The sequence below is a fragment of the Diuraphis noxia genome, unplaced genomic scaffold (assembly GCF_037042655.1).
Source record: "Diuraphis noxia isolate RWA-SAM2 unplaced genomic scaffold, SU_Dnox_SAM2 contig0003, whole genome shotgun sequence".
Taxonomy (NCBI): Eukaryota; Metazoa; Arthropoda; class Insecta; order Hemiptera; family Aphididae; genus Diuraphis; species Diuraphis noxia.
The window spans coordinates 18,513,898-18,539,718 of record NW_028301713.1 but is presented as its reverse complement, the minus strand read 5'-3'; the positions used below and the strand labels follow the sequence as shown (position 1 = coordinate 18,539,718).

At 27.4% G+C, this 25,821-nt stretch overlaps 1 protein-coding gene across 1 annotated transcript; it reads right to left on the bottom strand.

The window, feature by feature from the left end:
- Positions 1 to 725: 725 nt before the first annotated feature.
- Positions 726 to 23,327, bottom strand: LOC149056912 (uncharacterized). Its single transcript, XM_089223645.1, has 3 exons — positions 23,173 to 23,327; positions 1,349 to 1,542; positions 726 to 1,001 (listed from the first exon to the last, which is right to left on the bottom strand). The coding sequence occupies exons 1-3, from the start codon at positions 23,282 to 23,284 to the stop codon at positions 945 to 947; spliced, it is 363 nt and encodes a 120-aa protein (XP_089079771.1). The 5' UTR covers positions 23,285 to 23,327; the 3' UTR covers positions 726 to 944.
- Between the last annotated feature and the right edge of the window lie 2,494 nt (positions 23,328 to 25,821).

Genomic DNA, 25,821 nt, shown 5'->3' with positions numbered 1-25,821 from the left:
ACTCAATTTACCGAGTTAGGGTCATTTGGGACTCAATTTACCAACCCCGGTTCTGACCACTATAGTATGATATAACATTTTTATTTTTATTTGTTCATACTAAAACACATGTTAACACTTTTATCTATTAAAAAAACGGAGTAAAATACAAAGCTGACAAACACGCAATTATTATTGTTATTATTGTCAAATTGTATATTTTAAATTATGCTGTATCACAGAAATAAAATTAGTTTTTTTTTTGTTTAATTATATTTTATTAACATTCAATAAGGATTTCATTTGAGAGGGACTTAACACGTAACGGTTTTTTTTTGCTTTTTGTCTTTTTGAGTGTAGCTGTATAATCTCCCTATTTGAGCCAGTATAGGTATAACCTATATAATTGGGGTGGGAAAATATGTTATAAACTCATAAATAATATCCAGTAATCAAAAATCACAATAAATTATATTATATTAATATAATAATGTCCAAACCACATTATATTATTGTTATTGAATCAGGAAAACTATTTTAGCATAATATATGATTTAAGGTCGTATACTATTTTGTATTTATATGTATAATATATATAATATATAGATAGGTGTACATACTTTGTTTTTGGAGTGTTTGATAAATTAAATATAATATTATAATAATAGTATAGGTGGTAACACACGATTTATTATTTGATCTTATCAAAATATATCATCGTATAATAATAATAATTATAAATAATATTATGTTATATTGTTATTATTTTATTATACGTATATAATATTATAACATAGTACAGCGAAATTACAAAATATAACGAGATGAGGGAAAATTTGTTTTTGTTTGTCTGTGGAGGGATTTTTAAGTCTAATCGATATGTCTGCCGACAATGAGAATATTATGTAGTGTGTCCGAATCAAGAGAACAAAAACCGCCTTTCAATCTGTCGGTCGGTTCCGTCTTCACAAGTTGCTGTCGTTGTTAGGATTGTTATTTTTGCGCTCGTTGTACATCTGCACCTGAAACAGATCGATACCCGTAGTTCGTTTGTCATTTTTTTTTCGGCCAAAATATTATGTCAAAGAGGATGCAATCATGCCGCCTGCTGTTGACCAGTGTCGGTCTCATAACCGTAGTGGTGAACAATTTTAATTAAAGGAACCAAATATATTTGATCTACCCACCCACCCGCCTACCAACTCACAACAGAGGATGTATACCAAAATTATATTATTTTGAGTAGACTTGCTGACATCTCAACTGTCAATTTCATAATAATTCGAAACAATATAATATTTAATAAATCTATCCGTAGTTACTTTTATTGATGAAAATTACAATACCCATTATCGGTACGAAAACTCACCATTTTTTGCCAAAACGGATTAAAGTGCGGTGACGATGGCTTTATTTTAAAATACTTTTCGATGGCGTCGTCCATCTGTGCAGTCTCTTCTTCACTTGTGGCTGGCCAATCTCTAGCCGGTTGTCGCATGTGCATTTGGAACGACCGTTTGCCATGGGCTCCATAACAGGAATGGCCAAACATGGCACAACCACCTGTCGAAAAACAACAACAACAATACTTACGTTGTAGATTTGAAACATATAGTAGCTATTACGCAGATATTATTCACGATAGTTTTTAGATCAAGTCAACTTATATAGACAGGGGGGGCATATCACATTTTTGGCCTCGGTAGTAACCTAACCTAACCGAGTAGGTACAGAACTACATAAATCCGGGCACCTCTTAAATAACAATTTTGAAACGTTTTTCTAATATAATATATTGAAGAAACGCCGGGCCCCAGTACACCACGGGTCCTTCTGACACCCCCCCCCCCCAACCATCGCGAGGGCCCTGAATGTTAGAAGTAACAGAGAATAGATGAATTTATTTTGTGTGCTATAGTAATATATAATATATATATACCTACATAAAGTGCTCGGTCTGGGGGAAACTAACAAGGAAAATGAAAAAGTTTTTTAAAAAAAAGCGAGTAAATGGATATAAAATATCTTATTGATATTAGGACATAATTAGAATAAGGCGTGTAGATACATATTCGTGCAAATTTTTTTTTTAAACAATAAGAGAGACTTTGTCTCCTCAAGTATTCCTTCTTAATTCAAGCTCTGTTAAATGTAGGTACTATACCTATATAAGCGGGTGTTCGGTTATTGTGTTCTATTATCATTTATGTATTTCAACGATGCGACGTATTTGGCCTTTAGGGTACGGATACCTACGTATGAAATATGAAGTTAAATGTTGCGGGAGATGTTCTTATTTTTTGAAAATTAATGTTTATTACTTTGGTTTTCAATAAGTATTATGTATAATACAGATGATATACCTTAACAAAATTCTTGCAATATCTAATACTTTTTTTTATATTCATTCAAATGTATACAATAAAGACATAGCCCATATAATAGGTATGATCAAAAATAAAAATCACAGAATTTAATCTGCAGACTATTACAACTCTACAGAAATTTCTATACTGACTATTTACCTACCTATCAGCTATATAGTGTTTGTATGCAATATCATTGATTGTAGAGTTTATATACATTTTTTAATCCTCTGTACTGCTTGAAAGTTATGATATCTAGGCCGTAGATATTTATACAACAAATTTTTTGAACGCAGATTTCTTAGTAAATATGTTTAAAAACCACCACTTTCATAATACCCGCCGCATAAAACAAATTGCATTCATTATTACGTCACATTTTTGCATAATTTAAAGTAAACGAACTTTCTCGAATATTTTACGAATAAGTACATCATTTCGTTAAATATTTCTTGTATTTTATGCTTATGCTCTTATTCACAGACATATCGGAAATTAGGTATGCTCATTGTTCTATGGGAAAAAATATAGTCTGTCTTAAATCGTAATAATATAGAGAAGGTCTATCGTAATAAATACAGTAAAATTATTTTTAATACCGCCATAATATCACATGTTCTGTAGTCTTACAATCTATTACTTAAGTGACCAGTTAAGCTCTAGTTCGAGAATTTGGTTTTTTATTAAAAAATTTTCTCTTTTGTGGGATTCGAATTTAAAAAAAAATTATCGCTGAAAAATTTTTTTTTTTAAATAATTTTCGTTATTTAATAATTATTCAGGCAAAAATAGCAGCATATATATTTATATGTTTTGACTTCTTTATTGCATACACATTTACACTTTAATAACAACGTTCGCTAACTGCAGATGTTTACTCCAAAAATTGATTTTGGCTAACATCGTATAAATAGTATAAATAGCATAATGCTCGACGACATTGCACAGATTGTATATGATTATTCAGTACAATTATTATTAAATTACCAGATCATATACGATAAATCAACGTCAATAATTTATTAACATTTATGACGGTTTTGCATAAGTCTGTATCGCGTATTATACGTCTTTATAATCCGACGGAAATCCTATAATTACTATTATGTTATTACAATTTAACCTACATAATTGCACTATATGTATTATATAGTAAACGTTGTACATTTATAATAATATTATGCCGATACGCGAACGTAAATAAGTTTCATGAATTAATATTAAGACGTTTGAACTTTAGAACCGCGAGAAGATGATACGTCATTGCAGAGACGTATTCAGCAATTTTGTGCCCCAGGTAAGAAAGAAAACGACCCCTTTCAAACCTAAATTTCTTTAGCAATAGGTGTATTATTTGTAAAAAAAAAAAAACATGATAGTTTATTAGTGTCTGATAGTGTCAACACTTTTTTTTTGTCACCCAAATTAACTAGGCACCGTATTATATCAAAATGCTCTCCAAAAATTAACCACTCAGGGCTCAAGCACCCCTCCACCCCTTAACACGTCACTGCATCATTGACATTTTAAACGATATTATTATACGTAGTTTAAACCTATAATTAATTACAAATTTAAATTGTGTACGTTTAGACAGCAGGAATTTGGTAGGGGGGGATGTCATAAATAAAAATGTATTATTTTCAATATTTGTTATTTAATATTATATATATAAAAAAAAATCAATCAAGGCGAAAATTCATCCTTCTGGCTTTTATACTAAATTCGTCAATAGTTTGTTCTGTAGTTAATGGAATGTCTCGATGTATGTTCATTAAAGCCAATCCATTTAACCGTGACTGTCCCGTCGTATTTCTCAAATACGGTTTTAAACGTTTAAGGGTAGAAAAAGAGCGATCACTAGTGGCTGAGGTTACTGGAAGTGTGATGAGAATTTTTAAAAGCTTGTAGATACATGGAAAAATTGTATTCTCACATTCACAGAACAATTGCAGAATATTTGTCAAAACTACACGTCTGACGTCAATCGTCATTATGTTTATGTTGATGAACTAGAGATCCAAAATCCACTCGTTAGAAGACTAAAAAAAAGCCCATGGGGGGATATATCCCCCATCATCCCCCCCCTGCGCACGCCACTGCGTTTAGATATAAGACAATCTTATACGTCGTGTATATCTATTGTAATCATTTTGTATTAAGAGGACGCCAAACCCGCATGTGTTGTGTACGTCGTACAAGTGCGTATAGCATAGCAAATTTTACGCTCAGAAGATCACGTTTATCTCCATTATTTTAAAATTTAGAGTGAATTGACCTATTATAAAAATTAAAGGCAAGATTATTACCGAGTGCATCTCATAGGCTTTTTATTATATTTTAATTTTAAGCCGAGTTATGAGTATTTTTAGATATAAAAATTATTTACAATTTTAAAATACTCATTACTCGCTTTAAAATTAAAATATAATAAAAAGCCTATGAGATGCACTCAGTAATAATCTTGCCTTTAATTTTTATAATAGGTCAATTCACTCTAAATTTTAAAATAACGGAGATAAACGTGATCTGCTGAGCGTAAAATTTGCTATGCTACGCACTTGTACGACGAAGACAACACATGCGGGTGCCGATAACGATAATATATATGTTGCACGCATACCTGTATAATATACTGCACTGACGCAACTAGGATTCATTTTCGGGATGGAGGGGTGTACATAAAAAAAATTAATTAACAAAAAACAAAACGGTCTCCCTTTTAAATTTGACTTTAAAAAAACCTTTCCGGGGGGGGGGGGCACAGGCCCACTGGTTGCGCCACTGATATACTGTCTATTATATATATAATCCTCGGTGGTGGTGGCAGACATTTTTCATAGTAGGTAGGACCATAATTATTTTCCTATATGTACCACTTAAAAAATTAGTCCTCTTATATCTATTTTGGCACTAACACTTTTCAATAACGGCAAGACACGAGAGAATCTATACAAGCAGTGTAGGCATCTATATTGATTAATTTTAATAATCTAATAACCTAATACAATATTACAACACTTAAATGATTGGCTGTCGAATATTTTTCGTATTTATCAATATACCTATCACGGCAGGGGCGGATCTATGATATTTTGATAGGGGGGGGGGGGGGCACATATAAATTGTATAATTTTAATTTTAATTAATAGCTAATGATTATAATTCTAAATAGGTATCGATGAGACACTAAAGCCATCATAAATCATGTTTTATCAGTTGTGATATAACGTAGGTATATCCGTTAGTGATTTAAATTTAGACCTTTATATTATAAGGAAACATTGTTTCAGAATGAATATATTTTTTTTAAATAAATTATCTGTGAACTTTTCCAATTGCTCGTAATTTTATTGAATTTACCTATATACTGTCTTAGTAGGTGCAGTTTGTTAAGTTAGTAAAACAATTCAAAACTTCGTTTTGTGCAGGTACAACATTGGAATAACTACAAAAAACAAAACATTTTACTTAATTGCTCGACTAGGAATTTTTTTATTATTTCGTCACTTATATACTCGCAGGCAATCCTAAATGCAAATATAGTCGAGGAACCCATTCGTAAATCATCATATCAAATTATACGAAAATATGACGTATGTTCTTATACGGATCCAGTTCATAGTTTTCCATGTACCGAAAAAATATTTTATTCGCCCACACACAATTCAGAACAATAATATTATTTTTTATAAACTGCAGCTCGGGGGCTCCACGTGGTGATCGTCGCACACCCGCGAACGAATCAGGCCGACACTGCTGCTGCTGCTGCTGCATCCTAACGTTTATTATTATTATTTGGAAAAAAAATTATATTTGAGATAAAATATATTTTATACCATGTAAAAAGATTTGGCTCCAAATGTCGCGGAGCAGAGAGTTGTTCATATTATTAGGTAGGTATATTTCACATGCCATATGGATCTTTATAGATTATTGACGGTAATGTTCTAAAAGTAGCTAGAGAAATAATAATAGTTAATGGCATTTACAAAAAATACAGACAAAAACATTGGATTTAAAGATATTATTAGTTTGTGTTTCGAGTACACTTCGGTTGTTTTGTTAATCGGGATAATTATGTTACCTATTTTAACTACTTAAAAAACAATATAATATATTTGAAATGTTGCGTAAACTGTTTATATCAATAAAAAATGAATTAATCGTATGCGTAGATTTACACGACCGATAATGTTTAAAAAGGGATTTCTTTCATCGAATTTACCGTTACGTTTAAAAACCAAAATATAGAAATTATATTGATATAGATGCGACGAATAATATATACGAATCATAGCAGTGCCAATTGGTTTATCTATAAGTCAAGTAGTTTATTCTAAAATTCAATATTTTTTTCGGTCGAATTGATTTGGAACGTATGATTTTTTTTTAAATAATGATTTTTGAGAATTTGCTGACATGAGTACCAACATCTCTTAAATTGTTTACTCATCATATTATAACATCAACAGTTTTTGTCATATTACGTTTAATCAGGATAATTTTTTTTCTGTCACGTCTTTCCGCTGTTACACCCTGTATACGTAATTACGCGTATTCGCTGCATTCGCGGTGTAATGTGCTCTCGCGTCGTTTTTTCAAAAGGATCGTGCGGGCAACGTCAGCGGGTTGTTTTGCGCGCGGAGTTCAATCCCTTATTCCATTGTTAGTGACTGGGTGCTGTACGCACATGTATTTATTATAAGCGTTTGTCACATATGAAATACAAAAACACGCTTGGCCCTCCGAGCATTTTAATCGGATCAACTGGTCTAGATATTGTTATACATATGTAAACATATATATAATATGTATATGTGTCGTAAACATAACGAGCCAAAAGCTATGTAGTGCGCAACGACAGAGGGTGTGTGAGTGTGTATATATTCATAATATCTCATTATACAAGCTTATGTGTCGGGTAAGGGCACGTGTTTTCTCAGAGCACCGAGTAACATATATATATATACCAACATCTATCGTTGTTGCTCCGACGATGGTCGTGTACATTATTATTATTATTATCACAATTCACAAAAAAATACACACACACTCATATCTGATACCTGTGAAGTCGAACCCGTTGGGTCATATTTTTCTGAGAATTTTAATTAAAATTCGAATTATTAATTATAATTACTTATAATTCAGTTAATAAGTTATTCTCAATTAATTTTTGATGCAGAAAAAATTTTAACAAGTCGAAGTTAAAAAAAAAAAAATACGAAAAAAAAAAGTTAAGCATTTGAACTTTCCAAATAACAAATGCGATATTAAGTCGTTTTAACAGTGTACACACGAATTTAATTCTTAAATCTTAAATGTACTTATTTATATTATAACCTAAGTAAAAGTTTTTCGGTTTGTTTTATTAAACAATTGAATACCAGATACCATTGTTATAATTTACCTACTTATTCCTATTATACCTTGGTGTGTATAATTGGTTTAATAGATAGTTTATTATTCTGCAGATTTCAAAACTCATGAACGGAACTAAAATTACTATTAAATAAGTGAGGAACATCGTACCTACCTATTTTTTCAAGCTTAAATTAATAATATTATACTGATGATGATGATGATTGTTATAAATGTCTAAACACACTCTTGGTTAGGTACGCAATATAAGACAGGATATAACTCAGGTCGACACAATTTGCGGATTATTGATGATGATAATAATAATAATATATATCGTATAATATTTTTTTTTTATAATACTGCTATAATATTACATGGCATTGCCCGGGGATAAGCCCGAGCTGGACAACTCACCTTTTTTTTTTATTATCATTAAATACAATTTACCTGACGTATTATACCATCTAAACGTATTGTTCTGGGGTTCTGGCAGAAGTAAAATGTACTGTTTTAATTTTATACGTTATTCTGGGGTTCTAAATTTGCCTACGGTCAACAGTAGGTAGGTACATTTATATTTAGATCTCAACTGTGAATATATAATATTCCCCACATATTTTCTAAGTAAAATATTCATGTTTATTGCCTACACCAACACTTGATATGATTAACAATAATTGCAGTAGGTCAGTAGGTATAGATGCATAGGTGCTATATATATATATATATATATATATATATATATATATATATGGATACATTATTAAATTTTTTAATAAGGAGCGCCAGAAATGTGCAGGGTACTGGCCGCCTTTCCAGGTATTGCATATAATAATATTATAATTACTAGAGCTCGGATTTAGATGTAAATACAAATATTTTTACTGTGACTTGATAAATTAGTTTAGGTAAGTGTAAAAGTCATAAATTCGTTTCAAGGGATTTCCAATGAACTATATTTTGTTTTACATATTTTCACATATTTCTCAATAATTACATTTTTTTCTACATATATTTGGACAATTTGTTCATTTACGATATTTTATTATTTAATAATAATCATTAATTGTATACGATTGTTTTTTTCAAATTTCCCATGTTTTTTAAAAAGTACAAAATAATACCAATTATTAAACCTAATCTACGATCGATATTTATGACTTCAATAAATGATAGATAACGATTTATTAATATGTGTTTGCGTTTGAACTACTGACAGTGAGTCAGTAGACCTACATTAACGAACGGGCCGTTTCGTGGGCTTAATCTGTGTTCGTTATTCAAAATAATTCGATAGTTGGATAAATATTTTTTACATTATATTTTATTATATTGTTATTGATTGCTATTATCATTTTTATTTTTTGGATAATACATATGGATTTTTTAACACATGCTGTATAAATAATATATACTTTGGTTATGTAAATACATCTCGTAAATCTGAGCCCCGAGTTGTGTATATGATGGCTATTGGCTTGGTTTGAGTTTCGTTCAATTTACGATAAAATTGTGATAGTTGGTACATATAATATAGGTACTAAATATTGAACGTAGGTAGGTACCTATATCGAGGTTAAACAATAACGGAAAACGATTATTATTCATAATCAAGTTCAGTCATTGGAAATATTATAAGCTTGTTGAAATTAAAATCGATTTTGTCACGCAGCAATTAATAACGTTTCGGATAACATATTATTATAAAACTGTAAAATGGCCCTCACGCATATTATTGCACGTATCCGGATCATTTGTTATTCGATTTAAATCGCAACCTTCCCCTAACAAACAACGCGAATTTTACTGCGTTCCTTGTTTTCCCCCATTTACTTCTGATATTAATTACTGTATCACGCAGCTTCTGTGTTGTCTGATTATTCTGGATCCTTAAAATATTATTTAGTCACCGGAAAACACTGCAGCAAATCGAAAAGAAAACAAATCGAATAAAGGCGCCGACGACATTTCTTAATTTTTTTGTTCTTATCATTTATCCGTACAATAATCGTGATGGTGAACGACAATTATAGTATTTTGATTTAATTATTTTTAAAGAAACAAAATATACAAGTAGGTAGATTTGAAAATCAGATTCGTCTCGTGTCGCACATCAATTTCACGGTATTATTATATTATTGTTGCACCATAACGCCATTATATAGGTCACACCGGAAACTATATACTATATATTATTTACTGCAGCCGTCAGCTCTTGGACATACATAAGAATAATATTGAAATAACAATTAACTCATAATATCTTTAACGATTAAACGTCAAGCGATTCATACTGTTAAGGATAAATCCACTGTTAACAATCGTGGTTATATCTGCAGTATATACTCTTTGTCCTTTGAATTTTTCATGAATATCTCGACGATTAAACAGTCCATTAGAAAGACGACCATAACGTCATAGTATTATACAATAGCAAGCACGCCCGCACAGGATATAATCCCACCCGGGGCATGATCAAAATGTTATTCCAAAACCAAATCAAAAAGATTATTTTAAATTTTAATACATTTCTAGTGTCTTCATTCTAAAATAGCATCATACTCTAAATAGAAAAAAAAACAACATTATGTCATCACATAATAAGTCCCTTATATTATGTGGTAGATTTACAATACAATATTAATATTTTTTGAATACATGTTAATTATTTAGATGTTACAAATTAATTATATTATAATTATTAAATAAAAGTTTTATGCGTCTTGGTTGAACAACAAAATGATTGTATAACGTCTTCAATAATTTTTTGTTTTTGATTTTTAAAAATGTCTTTAATATGCGTGGCATTAAATTAACAAAAGTTTTAAAATATTCTCAGTAAGGGCAATGATCCTTTTGCCACCTCCCCCTGCGGGCGCCCTTGTACAATAGGTATAATACACGTAAAGACAATAATATGCAGTAACGCCCTTACGACGATTTGATGAAAATAGATTTTTTCGATGTTTTTTTTTTTTGTGAACCAATTTCAATATTTATTCGTTTTATTTTCAGAGGCCTATATAGAGATATACGTATTATTATTATCGTTGTTATTATACCCTTTCGTAGTGTATTGTCGACGATCAGTTTTAATTTTTAAAGTTTTACGTGTTCTTTATTACTGACGATTGATATGTTTTATGTGCGATGCAATATTGACTCAACGGTTTATAACTTGGACGCACTTATTGATTTATTTTATAGATATAATTTAAACCATTTAATAGATGAATAACTTCGCCTCGTACTTTATTATAAAGCAACCGATTACATTCGTTATCTGTTTATTTTATAATACGCAGAGAATATTAAAAACCAAAGCCTGCAGATTTTATTTAATAAGCAATTTATTGTCTTTGAATAAATGTAGCATGTATAAAATAAAATATAGTTTAAACATATAGCCATCATATAATAGATTTGATACCAAACCTTTAGTCCCGTTAAACTTTACGTTATTATATTTATATATTTATAACACAATACTTAATACATTTTAGATTTTTCGTTATTATTTAATAGAGAATGGCTTGGCTGTTGCTTAACTATATAGTTAAAAGTCCATATGCCTAATAACAGATGAAAATAAATTAAAGACTATTTTATTGAAACGTCTTACTACGTGCATTAATAAAAATATAAAACAAAAAACTATATTAGTAATAGATGGTAATATATATATATATATATAATCTATTAATCTCAAATATTATTAAAAAATACATTATATATATATATTAATTTTATTTCTATAAACATTCAATTCAGTTTAAAAATATTTTGTAAAAAACATAGGTACTCTGAAATAAATCTAAGATCAAAGAATTTATTCAGAAACTTTTGATTTATTGGCTACTATATAGTTAGTATATATAGGTAAAAAGTATGATTATTATGTAGGTATTTATAGAAAAATTACTTAATACCAATATTATTGAAGTTTAGACAATATTTAATGTTATTGTATTATTGTTATTGCTTTTTTTTTCTATCCTTTTTAGTCTAAAAGTTAAAATTAGACGTTTCTAGCTTATTTGCTACCGGCAACATTTATTATATAGAAACATTATAATATACAATGCCTATGATTTTTTTTCATAAATGTTCTCATACAGAATTTGGATTATATAAATGAATAAATTTTTTTCTGAATGGACGTAGGCACTATGTATAAAATAACATTTTTTTTTATAATAATTGCTAATCTCTATTCTGTCTACAATTTACAAACGTCGAGTCATTTTTATGCGTATTTGATTTTATATTAAAATTTTTATATACAAATGATATTTTCTCGTTTATATTTATTACATAAGAAGATATTTGATAATTTATTTGAATTCAAAATATAAATATATTATAATTCATATTTTAGTAACAAACCATCGATGTTATTGATTCTTGAAATAAATACCCTAAAACAAATAAATATATATAGGTAGTATATACCTATTCCTTACCCTTAAATAACTTGTTGCAATGTTTATGACATTAATTTAACGAAAATCAAATTTTTAGAAATAAAAAGAAAACTAAAGACTATTGTGGCCTATATAATGAAGTGGCATGGTGTTTGGCCTCAGTCACTAATGTGTTTTATGATGAAGCATCGGTGTTACTAGCTAGTTCCGGATGCGTGACTATTACTCGGATTTTTTCTGACAAATCTTATCCGTATGGATACACTCGTGTTCTAACTCTAACCGTGCCCTTTCTCGCAGTAACAAACCACCAAAATAACACAAGATAAAAACATCAGATGTCTTAACTTAAAAAAATAATAATAATAATAATATAGATTATAACATATTATTACCAGCAGTATTATATAATATAGTGAATCGCCGTTTATAACGAAAAAATTTAAGTTTTGAAATTTTATTGGACATTTTAATTTAACTTAACCTCGTGACAGTGTAATACAACTTAATATATTTAAAACATAATTTAATTAGAAAAAAACTTTATTATGAAAAATAGAATTGTCTTAAAATTGTTTTTTTATATGATTAGTGGATATTAGTAAACCGGCGTTTATTAATTTAAACCGGGATGATTAAAAAACTTAAGCTAGGATGTCACGCGCGGCTTCAATAATATGTATAATAAAAAATGACAACGATGTTATTATTAGACGTCCAAAGTCAAAACGCGACGCAGCAGGAGGAACAAACGATTTGTTTATTTAAAAAAAAACAAAATGTAATAATTAAACTTGGTTTTAAAATAACGAGGTAGGTACAAAAAGAATGAGACAACACATTTTTTATTTATACAAATCAAGGACAAAATTTAGATTATAATGATTTTAATTTCTTATCCATTAAATTTATTATATACTATTTTCATCGATCGTCATATAAAATTAAAAAAAGAGTTCTCAAATTTATTTATTATTGTGTTTTAATTTAATGTAGGTCCGAGATATAACGGCAATTGTAAATATAAACTTATATTATTCTTTGATTTCTAAAACTACCTAAATGCATTTTTCTATTTTTACGGATGTTATGCATTATAAATTAAACAATAGTCGTTAGGTATCATGTGCACTATGAAAGACATTATTTTCTATTAAGTTGCATCGGATACAAGTCCAGAGAATATTATCCACAATAAGACAATCGTGAACGCAACTTCCGGGAAACAGTTTAGAGTATAAAACTGATACAAAAGTGTAAAAGATTAAAAAAAAGAAAAACAATAACGAATTAATTTTTTACACGCCGATTTGAATGAAACGCAGAAGAACTCCGTTAGGCACACGCAGGGGGACAGTATATAGGTATTATAAATTTATAACGAGTGGTCAAGAAGGATCAAAGCTCAAAACTGGCAGTGAGCGCACTATAATATTATAAAAGTGGTAATTGTATTTCAGAAGGATTCGAAAGACGAATAAAAACTATTTTGAACTTTACGACTTTAAATATATATATAATTAAATTTAGTAGGCGGGTGAAGCTTGTTAATAAAAGAAAAAAAAATACATATGAGACCAAATACTCAAATAGACGTCCAAAACATCCCCAACACCTTAGACGCAGCTCTCGGACCAAACGCAGACACCACCTACCAAATATTGACATTTTTAAGAAAATCTGAATTGTATAATTTGATTTAAAATATTATATTTAAGATATACATTAAAAAAATAAAAATAAATTGTAATCAACGTAAAGCCTACGACTAATGGCCGTTGTCGCCGATGTCTTGTTTAGATCAATAATAAAAATTTTAAAAAAAATAACGTCAAAAACAAGGTACATTTGTCGCAACTCTGCGAGTGACTTAAATAAACACAATCAGTAATATTACTGACGGTTATATAAAATAATTATACAATATTTTCAAATACCTGCCTAATGAGATTAAAATTGAAAAAATAGGTATTTGACTAGCGTGCGTTATGTTTTATTTTGCCACGACGTGATTGAAAAGGTTTCACTAATTTATAGAAAATGTAATCAAATGTAAGTAAATATTATTCCAGGAATCTTTCGTGAAAATGTATGGGTATAATAATACGCATAATATAGTTGCGGACCTTTTGTTTCTAGGTATAAATTGGTGTACCTAACAAGAAATATTTAACGATTTGTTTTGCGTATGTGATACGTTTTATATGGAGAGAGAGAGAAAAAAAACTGAATTTGTTGTTGTGTTTTTTCCACTAAACCACGGCGAACGGAAATCAGACCACCGAGAGGCGGCCAATACGTCAGAGAGTTCAACTAAAATCCTTAAAAATCCGAATAGATTTTTTCAGTCAGTCGACGTACTACTATATTGGTAGGTATAGGTATAGGTATACGCTATTCGTATATAATATGCAAGCCCGGAAATGTTTACGCTGATGGGTAGCTTTATACTATATATAGGTGCGTCTATATCATTCGAGTCTACTCTGTTCGCATTTTATACATTAAAAATAAACCAATAAAATTGCGGCAGTTTTTCGCAAAAAAAAAAAAAAAAGCCTCCGAACGAATTATTAGCCACACGGCCGCGGTGGCGATAAAAAATCATCATCACGTGCAATATTTTCATCTCGCCAAACGAATTCCAATATTCAGCACAGGTGGCATAATTCATTTAAACGTTTATTTATGACGTTCGCCGAACTATATTCACAACGCGCGCGGTTCGAACTGAATCAAATAGCCTTTTCATTATGCATCACAATAAAACGTAAATCAAACGGCCGGTCTTGCGATGTTCGATTAAACACAGGGTGATTCACCACCACCAGCGAGCGCACATCCGTTTTTCCTTTGATTAGTTCAAATTTTCTTTGTTTGCGTTATTTTCGAATTCCTGAGATTTTTGTTATTGTACCTACAAACGAGAACTCCCCTTCTGTAGGTACTGTAAATCATTTAGTGAATAATTGTTTTTTAAAAATGTTGATATACCTAATAATGAAATAATTCAAAATTCAAACGAGTATAATAGCTGGTGTAATATATAGTAACTCGGGTTTTAAAATATTTATACTAACGACAATCGTCCTTGAAAATGGTTTTACAAGAGTATATAAAGTAGATTTTATTTTTAATCTAATATATTTTTTAGATATAACTTGAATCATATTTACTAGTAATGAATATGCCGTTCATAAACTTTTTTTAATTAGTAATAATTACTACGATTTTCAAATCACCATAGCTCCCATATCTTCTGAGCCCATTATCATGTTCCTATATTATTCTTTATACGCATAAAGTTAAATAACTAAAAAAAGTACTGGAATTTCAATTTTGATAGTCTACATCTCCGGAAAAATTATCCTCTAAAATCTAAATAACTATAGCAATAGAAAAGTGTGGTGTTTATTTGAAAAATAGAAGTTTGTATCTCCACAATATACTCATTAAGTAGTGCAAAGAATCTCAAGAATCTTAATATACGGTGGCCATTATGTAAATTTCAAAATCTCAAAAATCTGATTTTCAATAATTGCATTTTTTTTTTTTAGAAAAAAGAGGGTAAGCACGACTGGGGAATCATCCTGTATATATGTAGGCCATATTATAGGGTATATATACATGTGATACAATTATGTATATTATATAAACTGAAGCTATAGTCTTTTGCATTTTTCAATTTATGGATAAATTATACTGTTTAATATTTTACATTATACGTTTACAGACAACGATTTATGATGCGGTGTTTTTCGAGTGAAATCCATTTCTTTTTATCTTATTGTGATGTTTACTTTTTAATAATTTTTGACAATGGATTTAAACCGAATAACTATCACACTGTCATACAAGGTAGATAAATTATTTGACATTGACTAGGATTATTTTAGACAAAGATAGGTACTGCTATTCTTGAGCAACCTAATTCAAAACAAATATTATACTTCCTGAAATGACGATGAATTTTTGATACAAAGTAAACGAATATTAAAAATATAGAGACTGTAGAACGACTAAAAGTAATGTTCTGTTTATGGTTAGATGCAATTCGACCAAGGAAATAATATTACATTTAATGTGAAAACGATTATTTAAAATTTAAAATTCAAAATGCCAGAATCTCATAAACAAATAAACAAATAATAGTAATTAGACTCATTAAAATATATAGACGAGGCAATTGATATGGTAAAAATACACTTTCTTAAACAATATTTATTGTAGTAATTGTTTTTAACGTTACATAAAATATTTGTCAATTGTTTGTTTCTTGTTTTATTTTAGAATCGAAAGAGAGCGATTTTTTCCTTTTATTTACATAACGAACCCATAATAAATATTAATAAATAATAACTGTTCGAATACTTTATTTTGTACACATAATCAAGTTATTATAGTTAGCAATTCAATACAAGGCGAACATTTTAATCATTTAAAGAGGTTGATGTATAATTTTAATTGAAACAAAAAATTTTTAAAAATTATCTTTTTCTTTTTATCGTGACCATTAAGATATTGTTAATATAGTTACAAAAAAAGTGTAGGTATACTTTTGTCTGTTAGTTTTTTTATTTTATTAGAAAAGCGAACATTCACAATCTGTATACAAAAAAAAAATACAATAATTAATAAGTATAAAACGATTAAAAGGCTTGACGGCGTGGTTGAAGGGAGCGTCCAGTAACATTACTTCAGAATGAATAATTTTGTTGTTCTTTAATTAATTATTATTTATTTTTTTCTCTTGTCAATGGTTTAAGAGGTCGCGTGGCCAATTATGTTTCAAGTGACGGGGAGGATTATCCGGGATAGTAAGAGAGGATAAATTAGATATTGGAGGGTTTGGGTGGGCTAAGGTGTTGAAGTGGAATTTTTTATAGTGCGTGGATGCAAGTACAGCTAGAAAGGGTAGGGATTTTTAGGTCGTTGTGTTGCTGTAGAGTTTTGTTGCTAACATATCATGGCGCTTTAGTTAATAACTGTATTAATAAGTTTATGGACTGAAAAGATTGAAGTAAATTAAGATTTGATACTTTGGTGGATCCCAAGATTTGAATGCCGTAGGTCATTGTCCATTGAAGGACGAATTAATTGTTTATATAAAAGAATTTTGTTATTGGGTGAGAAAAAGGTGTCTTAAAGTATGAAGTTTAACTTTAGTGATATTTTTTAAATTTTTATGTCATGTGGGTAGCCCAAGTTAGGCGTTTTCCAGATGAATTCCTAAGTATTTAACTGAATTGGCCATAGGAATTATTTTATTATTCAGTGAGAGCGGAGGACAGACTTTAGGGCGCAAAGGTGAATGTGATATATTTTCATTTATTTTTATTCTCCATAGATTGAACCAAATTTGTGGTTCATTTAAATTTCTTTCTGTTAAATGTATGCATAATATCCGATTAATCATATTAATCTAATTTTAATTAAACAAGATTAAATGTCTTTAGTTTATTACTTATAGTACAGAAGTACAATTTGACGTATGAGTAAAGTATAATACCTTACACTTTACCGATATAAAGATCTATAAGTATTATATATAAAGCTTTTGTAGCAAATTTATCAGATCCTCTGATTAAGTAAATACATTCTAGGCAAAAACTTAATTAATCTGTCAAAGGAATAAAAACAAATTTTTCACAACAGTAATCCTTAACTTTCAGATTGTTTAATGTTCATACATTATACTTAACTAAAACAACATTTGAAGGGTTAAATACTTAAATGTTTTGTAACCTCGTTAAACATTTTTTTGCTCTACCACAGCTGATAAAAAAAATAATCTGAAATCAGATAATTATTTGAATGATTGATAAAACATTTTTAAATGCGATCTTTCATCAGATTTTGTTAATGGTGAGGTTTTTATCAATTAAATATTTATTATTGAGAAAATTGGATTTCATATTTTTTCAAACGCGTAAATAAAAAACTGTTATTGAAATAATTTTTTTTAGTGATCGGTAAACGCATATAAGATTTATCTCATTAGAGCATTTAGGCAATTATTAGATACATTTGTGAGATATTTACTAAAATTATTCAAAATATTTATTTATTTTTTCGTACATATAGTATTCAAAGTTAGTGCGGTAGTGTAAGTTAGTATGTATAAGATGCGTAATGTGAATGCAGTGAAAATTTTATTTAAATGAATAAAAAAAAAAAATATAATAATTTAAGTATATTTGATGATGCAATCCATTATGACCGTTATAATATTATTTTAATTTGGCTGAAAAATTCTAACAATTGCAACTCTAAGTGTAGGTAATAGGTATCATAAATTATAATTTATTAAATATAAAACAAAATATAATTTAATAAAATTATTATTTTTAAATAAGATTTAAATATGGTTAGTTGATTTTTTTGTGTTATTTTTCTAAATAATTGTTCCTTATTGTTGGTGCGCAAAAATGCAACAATTTCCAAATTATTCAAATATTATTATAGATTTGCTAGTTAATGTTAATTATGTTGTAAATTACTTTTGGTTTTTTGTTTTATTTCATATAAATACACAATTGACATTTTTATATACCTTTTAAATTTGGTGATAACAATTCTATGTTTATAACAGTACTCACTTATAACACACTATATGTATAATAGTTATATATAAATAGCAAAAAAAAAAAAAAATAAAAATATTTAATGTATTTTAATAAAAAGTTATAACTAAGTATGAATCGTTGTTGATACTATTAAAATTATATAAATACTAAAATACGCTCAAATATTATGTGATAGGTACCTAATTAAATTTATTCGCACTGTGCATATAAAAAATGTTAAAATAGAAAAGTAACAAGTCAGTTTAAAGCTCTCAAATAAAAAGAAACGACAGTGATATATTTTGACGTCAAAGATAATAATAAATCTAGTTATTATTGATACTAATTTTATTTTATTTTTTTTTATTTTTTTCAACGTTATCAATTTTCAAACATAGATATTTTTAGATTCTGAACAAAGTGATGAATGTATTGATTTTACAATGATGTGTGTTTTTTTTTTTGTGTCTGTGTACAGCATAACTAGTCGAAATAATGCTTCGATTTCAAACTTTGGGGGTGGTTTCCGATGTAAAAGTGAATATCCTTGGTGCATTATACAGGTCAAAAGTAAACATTTTCCAACAAATTTCATAAAAATCGAGAAAAACAAAAAAAAAAAATGACAGAAAATCGGGAATTTTTACGCAAAACAAGTTTTCGACCAAATCAATTTTTTTATGTAGTTTTAATTCAAAAACTAATCACTGTAAATACTTAAAATTTTCACCAAATGTTTACAAAATTTTTTTTTAGTTATTTATAGACCACTGAAATTTTAGATTTTTTGAGAATTTTTTTTGAAGTGTCGGTAAAAAAATGTTGGATGACCAAAAAACTTGAAAATTTAATACAAGGTTCCTTATGAGTTGTTATTATTGTAGCTAAAAAAAATTAAAAATTGTTTGCCACAATTTTTTTTTTATAAGCGTTTATAGTTCAAATTTTTACGAAATCTGTCGAAAACGCGAAAATTTACAAGTAATTTTGAAGTTGAAAAATCATAAAAATTTTTGTGTTCATAACTAAAGTTTAAAAATGCAACACTAAGTTTTCCATAAGTTTTCCTTCAAGTAGCTATAGAGAAAACTCGAAGCATCATTAAAGGAAATATTTTAAGTGCGTTTGAATTTTAAATTTTTACGAAATAGCGTACCGATAACGATTTATCCTGAAACGATTTTAAATATTTGTTATTATTCAAAATGTATAAGTCGTAGATACTTGAAAATTTATCCAGTTATTGAGATTGACATTTTCCTTACATGATTTAATTTTCAAAATATTTTGACTTTTTTTGAGATATTTATAGACAATTGAAATTTTCAATTTTTCTGAAATTTTTTTTTGAAGTGACGATAATATGTTGACCCTATCAAAATACTTGAGAATTTAATACAAAGTTTCTCATAAGTTACTCTTATAGTGATTAAAAAATTATAAGAATACATAGGCACAATTTTTTTTTATTAGCATTTGAAGTTCAAATATTGACAAAAATTCGTCAAAACCATGAATATTTTTTTTTGTGTTTTCATCACGTTTTGGGGCAGTAAATTCCTTCGATTTTTGACTTCAGTACCTCGTTCGATCAGAAAATGAATCTAGTTGGTACTTTGGGGGTTATATTTTTCTAAATAATCTGGATAAACAAACTAAAAATTAAGGGAAAAACAGGAAATTTTACGATTTACGTAGAGTCAGTTTTCGACAAAATCGATTTTGATTTTTGATGTAACTTTAAAACAAATAACGATTGATACATGAAATTTTCAAAAATTTTTGACTTAAGTTAAACTATTCATAGGTATGTATATGCAATTTTCGATCATTATTAGTTTTTTTAAAATTAATATCGCTAAAAATTTATTTTTTGGGTAGAAAATCTTGAAAACTTAATACAAGACTTTTAATATGTTATTACAATAGCAGATGAAAAATAAAATAAATTTATAGTTACAATTTTTTTTTTATAAGCATTCAAAGTTTGAATTTTGACAAAATACGTAAAAATCACAAATTATTTTAATCTAGAAATTCATAAAAAATTTTCTTTTCTAAACTAAGATTTTAAAATTTAATATAAGATTTCTTACAAGTTTTTCAATCTTTATCACAAAAAAAATGTCCACCGGAAATGCAAATTAAATTTTTATTAGCATTTGAATTTCAAATATTGACAAAAATTCGTCTATGAATATTTACCTAACCTAACCTAACCATGAATATTTGCGAATTATTTTGTAATTCAAAATTCATAATATTGTTTATATTTATATCTAATGTTATAAAATTCAACACTAAGTTTTCCATAAGTTTTGCTTCAAATAGTTATAGAGAAAATTTGAAGCGTCATTATAGGAAAAATGTTTTGATCGTTTGAGTTTTAAATTTTTATGAAATCGCGTCACGATAACGATTTATTCTCAAACCAGGTATATGTATATCTATGATAATATAAGGTATTATGAATTATTATAACTTCATGCAATATTTTTGGAAAAATTGATTAACCATGCCTTATGCAAAATGCGTCTTAATTGAAAAATAAAATATTTGTTTCAAAATAGAATATATGACAATATTTAAATATAATATATCTTAGACTGACAAATCATCTCCGTTCAGAATCTTTTTTCGTATACAATGATACCTATCATTGCATTCAAATCTAACCTACCCTAGTCAGAGGTCCACCCCACCACCCAATGTACAGCAGAGCGTCATCCATTTACCCGCTTTTTTTTTTATTAGAACTTGATAGTATGTATTCATATTTTTTTATAAGGTTAACAAGGCTTCGAAATCTAAAGTTGGGGTCATTATTCTGTAACAGTCACAAATTTGTCTTAACACTTAGAGGATACATTATGTTGAAGATAGTTTTTGAAATACATTATTAATATTTGTTTTACATTAATTTTGCTAAGCCTATGTTTGTGAAAATTATTGCAGACATTTTTGGTTTCCCTCGCTTGTTTTGCAATAATATTGTTTTTTATAATACCATTCAAATTATTTATAATTTAATACTTTGGAGTTTTATTTTCAATTAATGATAATAAGTAGTAGGTATTGTTTTAAATTTTCTAAAATTATCTGACAAATTAACTGTAGAATGTCATGAACATTTATTGTTTTTATAATATGCATAGTTAGTATAAAATATTAAAGAAAAATATAAAAGCGAATCAACATTATAATGATATGCCAAAAAAAAAAAAAAAAATACTATATTGTTAAACAACCAATTAAATTAATATTGTTGTCATTATTACTGTGGCACCTGTCGTATTATTTTTGAATTATAAAAATAAATGAATACACATTTGAAAATATCCAAATATAACACTGTTATCACTTAAATATTAATTTTATCGAGCTCAATGATAAATATCACCAGAACTTTCTATTCTGTGATATCTGCACACAGTTATTTTCTTATTTTTAAACATTAACATTTGAAATGTGTTAATTATAATTATATTGCACGGCGACATATACAGGCAATATTAGTACATTAGTGTTATATAATAACTATTATAAGGTATGCTATTCAAAACTCACAAGTTATATGATTAGTTATATTTTATGAGTTTTTTAAATTACATATTTTTACTTAAAAATTGAAATTATATATTTTATAGTTCTGAAATAGATGAACGCATAATTATTAATCTATATATACTTTGATTACATTTTACTAATTTTATAATTATCAACCCATTTGTAAAATTGAAAATAATTGATAGACTATAATTTTTTTTTTAAATTGTTTTAGTCATGTATTAGGTATACCGTACACGTGATTTATTATTTTGCTTTAAATTACTTTTATTATATTTTATCTTAAACAATTCTTAATAGATTTTTATTTTAATTCCCATAAATTACGAACGTATTTAATTAATTCTATGGAACATTTTTGAAAAATTGTAATAAATGATTTCTGTCTGTTATACGAGTATTATATGAATTCGAAAAACATTTTTATTAATATAGGTATATATATTTTTTGTCAGAAAAAAAGATGGATGTTGTAAGGGATTGACAATATACTATTTTATTTTCAAATGAATTGATTGATGGTAAAAATAAATAATTTATCCATAAAAAATACTATATAATTTTGTTGTACTTATATTTTACAGTATAAAAATTATAAAATATTTAAAATTTTAAGATTTAAAATTGTGTAAATTAACTATCATTAAAATTTTATATCATCGATTATTTTCAACTGTAATCCTATTAAATTTAATGATTTATTTTTTATTTTTCATTCAATGTTTTGCATTAGTTTAGTGTATTCTTAATTAGCGTTTTTATATTTTAATAAAAAACAAAAAAACAAGGTTTAGTCAGTATTTAAATGACCTATTTAAAAACAATAATAATACTTTTGGGAACTTTAATAGGTAATAGAAATTAAAAAAAAAGTTATATTATTAACGATAAATAATCACTCACGTTTAGCTGCTCCATTATCCACTGTGAATATGACTACGATTGCTAGTAAAACCATACAAAAATAACACGTTGTTGCGATTTGTGGTCTCAACGGCATGGTTATATTATACATAAGCACAAACACTGATAGTCAATCGTCAAAACGAGCTTTTGCCCCGAAAGTGACCCGCAACATCGTAAACGCAGGTCTTTTATACCTTCCACCCTTGTTGCGCACACCTTGTTTGTGTCTGCGTGTAGGCGATACCCGTTCGCGTAGTTTGAAACATTTTCTCCATGAACAGCGGTAAGTCTTTTTTAACAGAATTTAATTAAAAGTTATAATTTTTAAGGTGTATGAACATAAGTAATAACTAATTGAGTTATAGATGAACACATATTTATTAGTTAAATTTAAAAAAAAGTAATATAGTTACCGTTACCTATATGTCAATATCGATGTACAATTTTGTCTAAACAATCAACGATATATAATCGATTCAATCATTTTCATATCAAAAAAATGAATGATATTGATTTAGAAATTAAAAATTATTTAATAATAATCTTCGAGTTGGATAATTGGTTTTCAAAATGGTTACTATATTGTGATGAAATAAGTATTAATTTAATATTATTAAAAACGTGTTATTTTTTAAACAGGTTAGATTTTTTAACATACATTTATTGAAAATTTTTGATTATTTTAATATTATGTGACTAATAGATTATATATTTATATTTAGTAGATATTACCATATTAGTTTACAAGAAATTATATTATTATTTGTAGATATATGTACAATGTGCTTAATATTGTACTTATATGTATCAAAATATAATTAGAAACCCTGTAATAATATTGCCCCTCAATATATTTATGATGTATTAAATTGAAACTAAGATATTATTATAATATATAATTATTATCAAACTATTTATCTACACATAGTATATTTTAGTATTTTACCTTAAATAAAATTAATTGTGTACTGTCATAAATCTTAAAATACTCTGTAGTAGTGCAATTATTAATTTAATGGACATATTTATACATAGAAATTGCATTTTGTTGTTCTTTATTATACAGTATACAGTATACCCAGTGTATAAATGCGAATTCATCAGGGATAACAGAACCACAATAACAAGAGTATAATATTGTTTGTATTTTTGTGACTCGAAACACATTAAATTATAATTATTCGTCACTTGGAAGTTGTGATGTATATTAATTATAATTATTACTTGTTTTAAAGTTTCGAGTTATTTACACGCACTTAAGTGTTGTGACTAGACTCATGTTTATAAGTTTAGAATTTCGAATATTTCCAGTGCCAAAATAAATACACTTAGGTACCAGTTACCCGATAGTACAAGTAGTATTGATATTAATAAAATATTTAAAAAATGTTATGATCATTTTCATAGAACCTAATATTTCTTTTCAACTTTTATGTTTCTAAATATTATGTTAATAATTTATACGAATACGAATTGTTTAATTTTGTTATTTTTAATTGTTGATATAAATGTGTATGTTTTATCCTGATAAATGTATAATTGATACTAACAAACTAATGCTACCTACTTAAATAAGAATATTTACATCAAAAGCTGATTTATTTTATATTTTTGAAAAGTGAATAACAGGTATGTCAGGTGTATGACAATTACAGAAATTTAAAAAAAGATTAAAACATGAATTGATTATTCGAATCAATAGAATATAATATGACTATAGGTTCACTCCTTATTCGGAGAAACTTACGAGTATTATACCAAATTATTCAAAAGATTACGATTTTAATTTTATTCAGAATCAAAACATATTGTACTAAATATTAATCTTTATTCTTTATCATAGTAATGAATTAAAACATAATGAATGAGAAATATAAAAAGTGGACATAAGTATACTAAAATAAATTGAATTCAATAACTCAAATAACTGTTACAATTATACTGCAGAACACAGACAGATTATTGGGTTTCACGATACAATTTAACATTAATTAATTACATATTATTCATTATTTATTTCATCAATAAAAATATTTCTCCAGAAATTTTAAAATAGTGTATTACAACTGTATATCTCAATCATCCCTGTTCTCCCATAAATCATTGTACAGTTTAGTTTACTATTATTCAATTAGAATTTAATACTTAGGTAGTTTAAATTTCAAATCTTCATTGTTACAGTTACAGGTAATTGTCATTTTTCACTTTGTCTAGCAAAATAAAGATTATACTAACTACTACAAATACAGTATAAACTAAGTTGAAACTAGAATAACTATTACACATTACTATTTATTTATATATTTTATATATAAGTTATCAGACAAGTCATACAACTTATGTGAGAAAAATTAATTTATTCAATCTTTATAATTATTTTTGATGGTATAAAACTATAATTACTAAAGTTTTTCATTTACCACCAGACGTATTATTGATACGTCATTTGCACCCTGTCATTGTATAGATATGGAAGGTTACAAAAACAGAACAATAACCTTTTCACATATAGGCAGTTATGTTATTTTATATTTTAATGAATTAATACAATATGTTTGAATATTATGAAAGTAATTATACACCTATAATCTTTAAATAAGGGATATTACTGGGATATAATTACGTATTCACAAACACACGCATTAT

Coding starts and splice junctions, on each gene's coding strand:
- LOC149056912 (XM_089223645.1), bottom strand. CDS start 23,284: ATGTATAATATAACCATGCCGTTGAGACCACAAATCGCAACAACGTGT. Junction 1,543..23,172: donor GGATAATGGAGCAGCTAAAC/GTGAGTGATTAT, acceptor GTTTTTCGACAG/GTGGTTGTGCCATGTTTGGC. Junction 1,002..1,348: donor ATCCGTTTTGGCAAAAAATG/GTGAGTTTTCGT, acceptor GATCTGTTTCAG/GTGCAGATGTACAACGAGCG.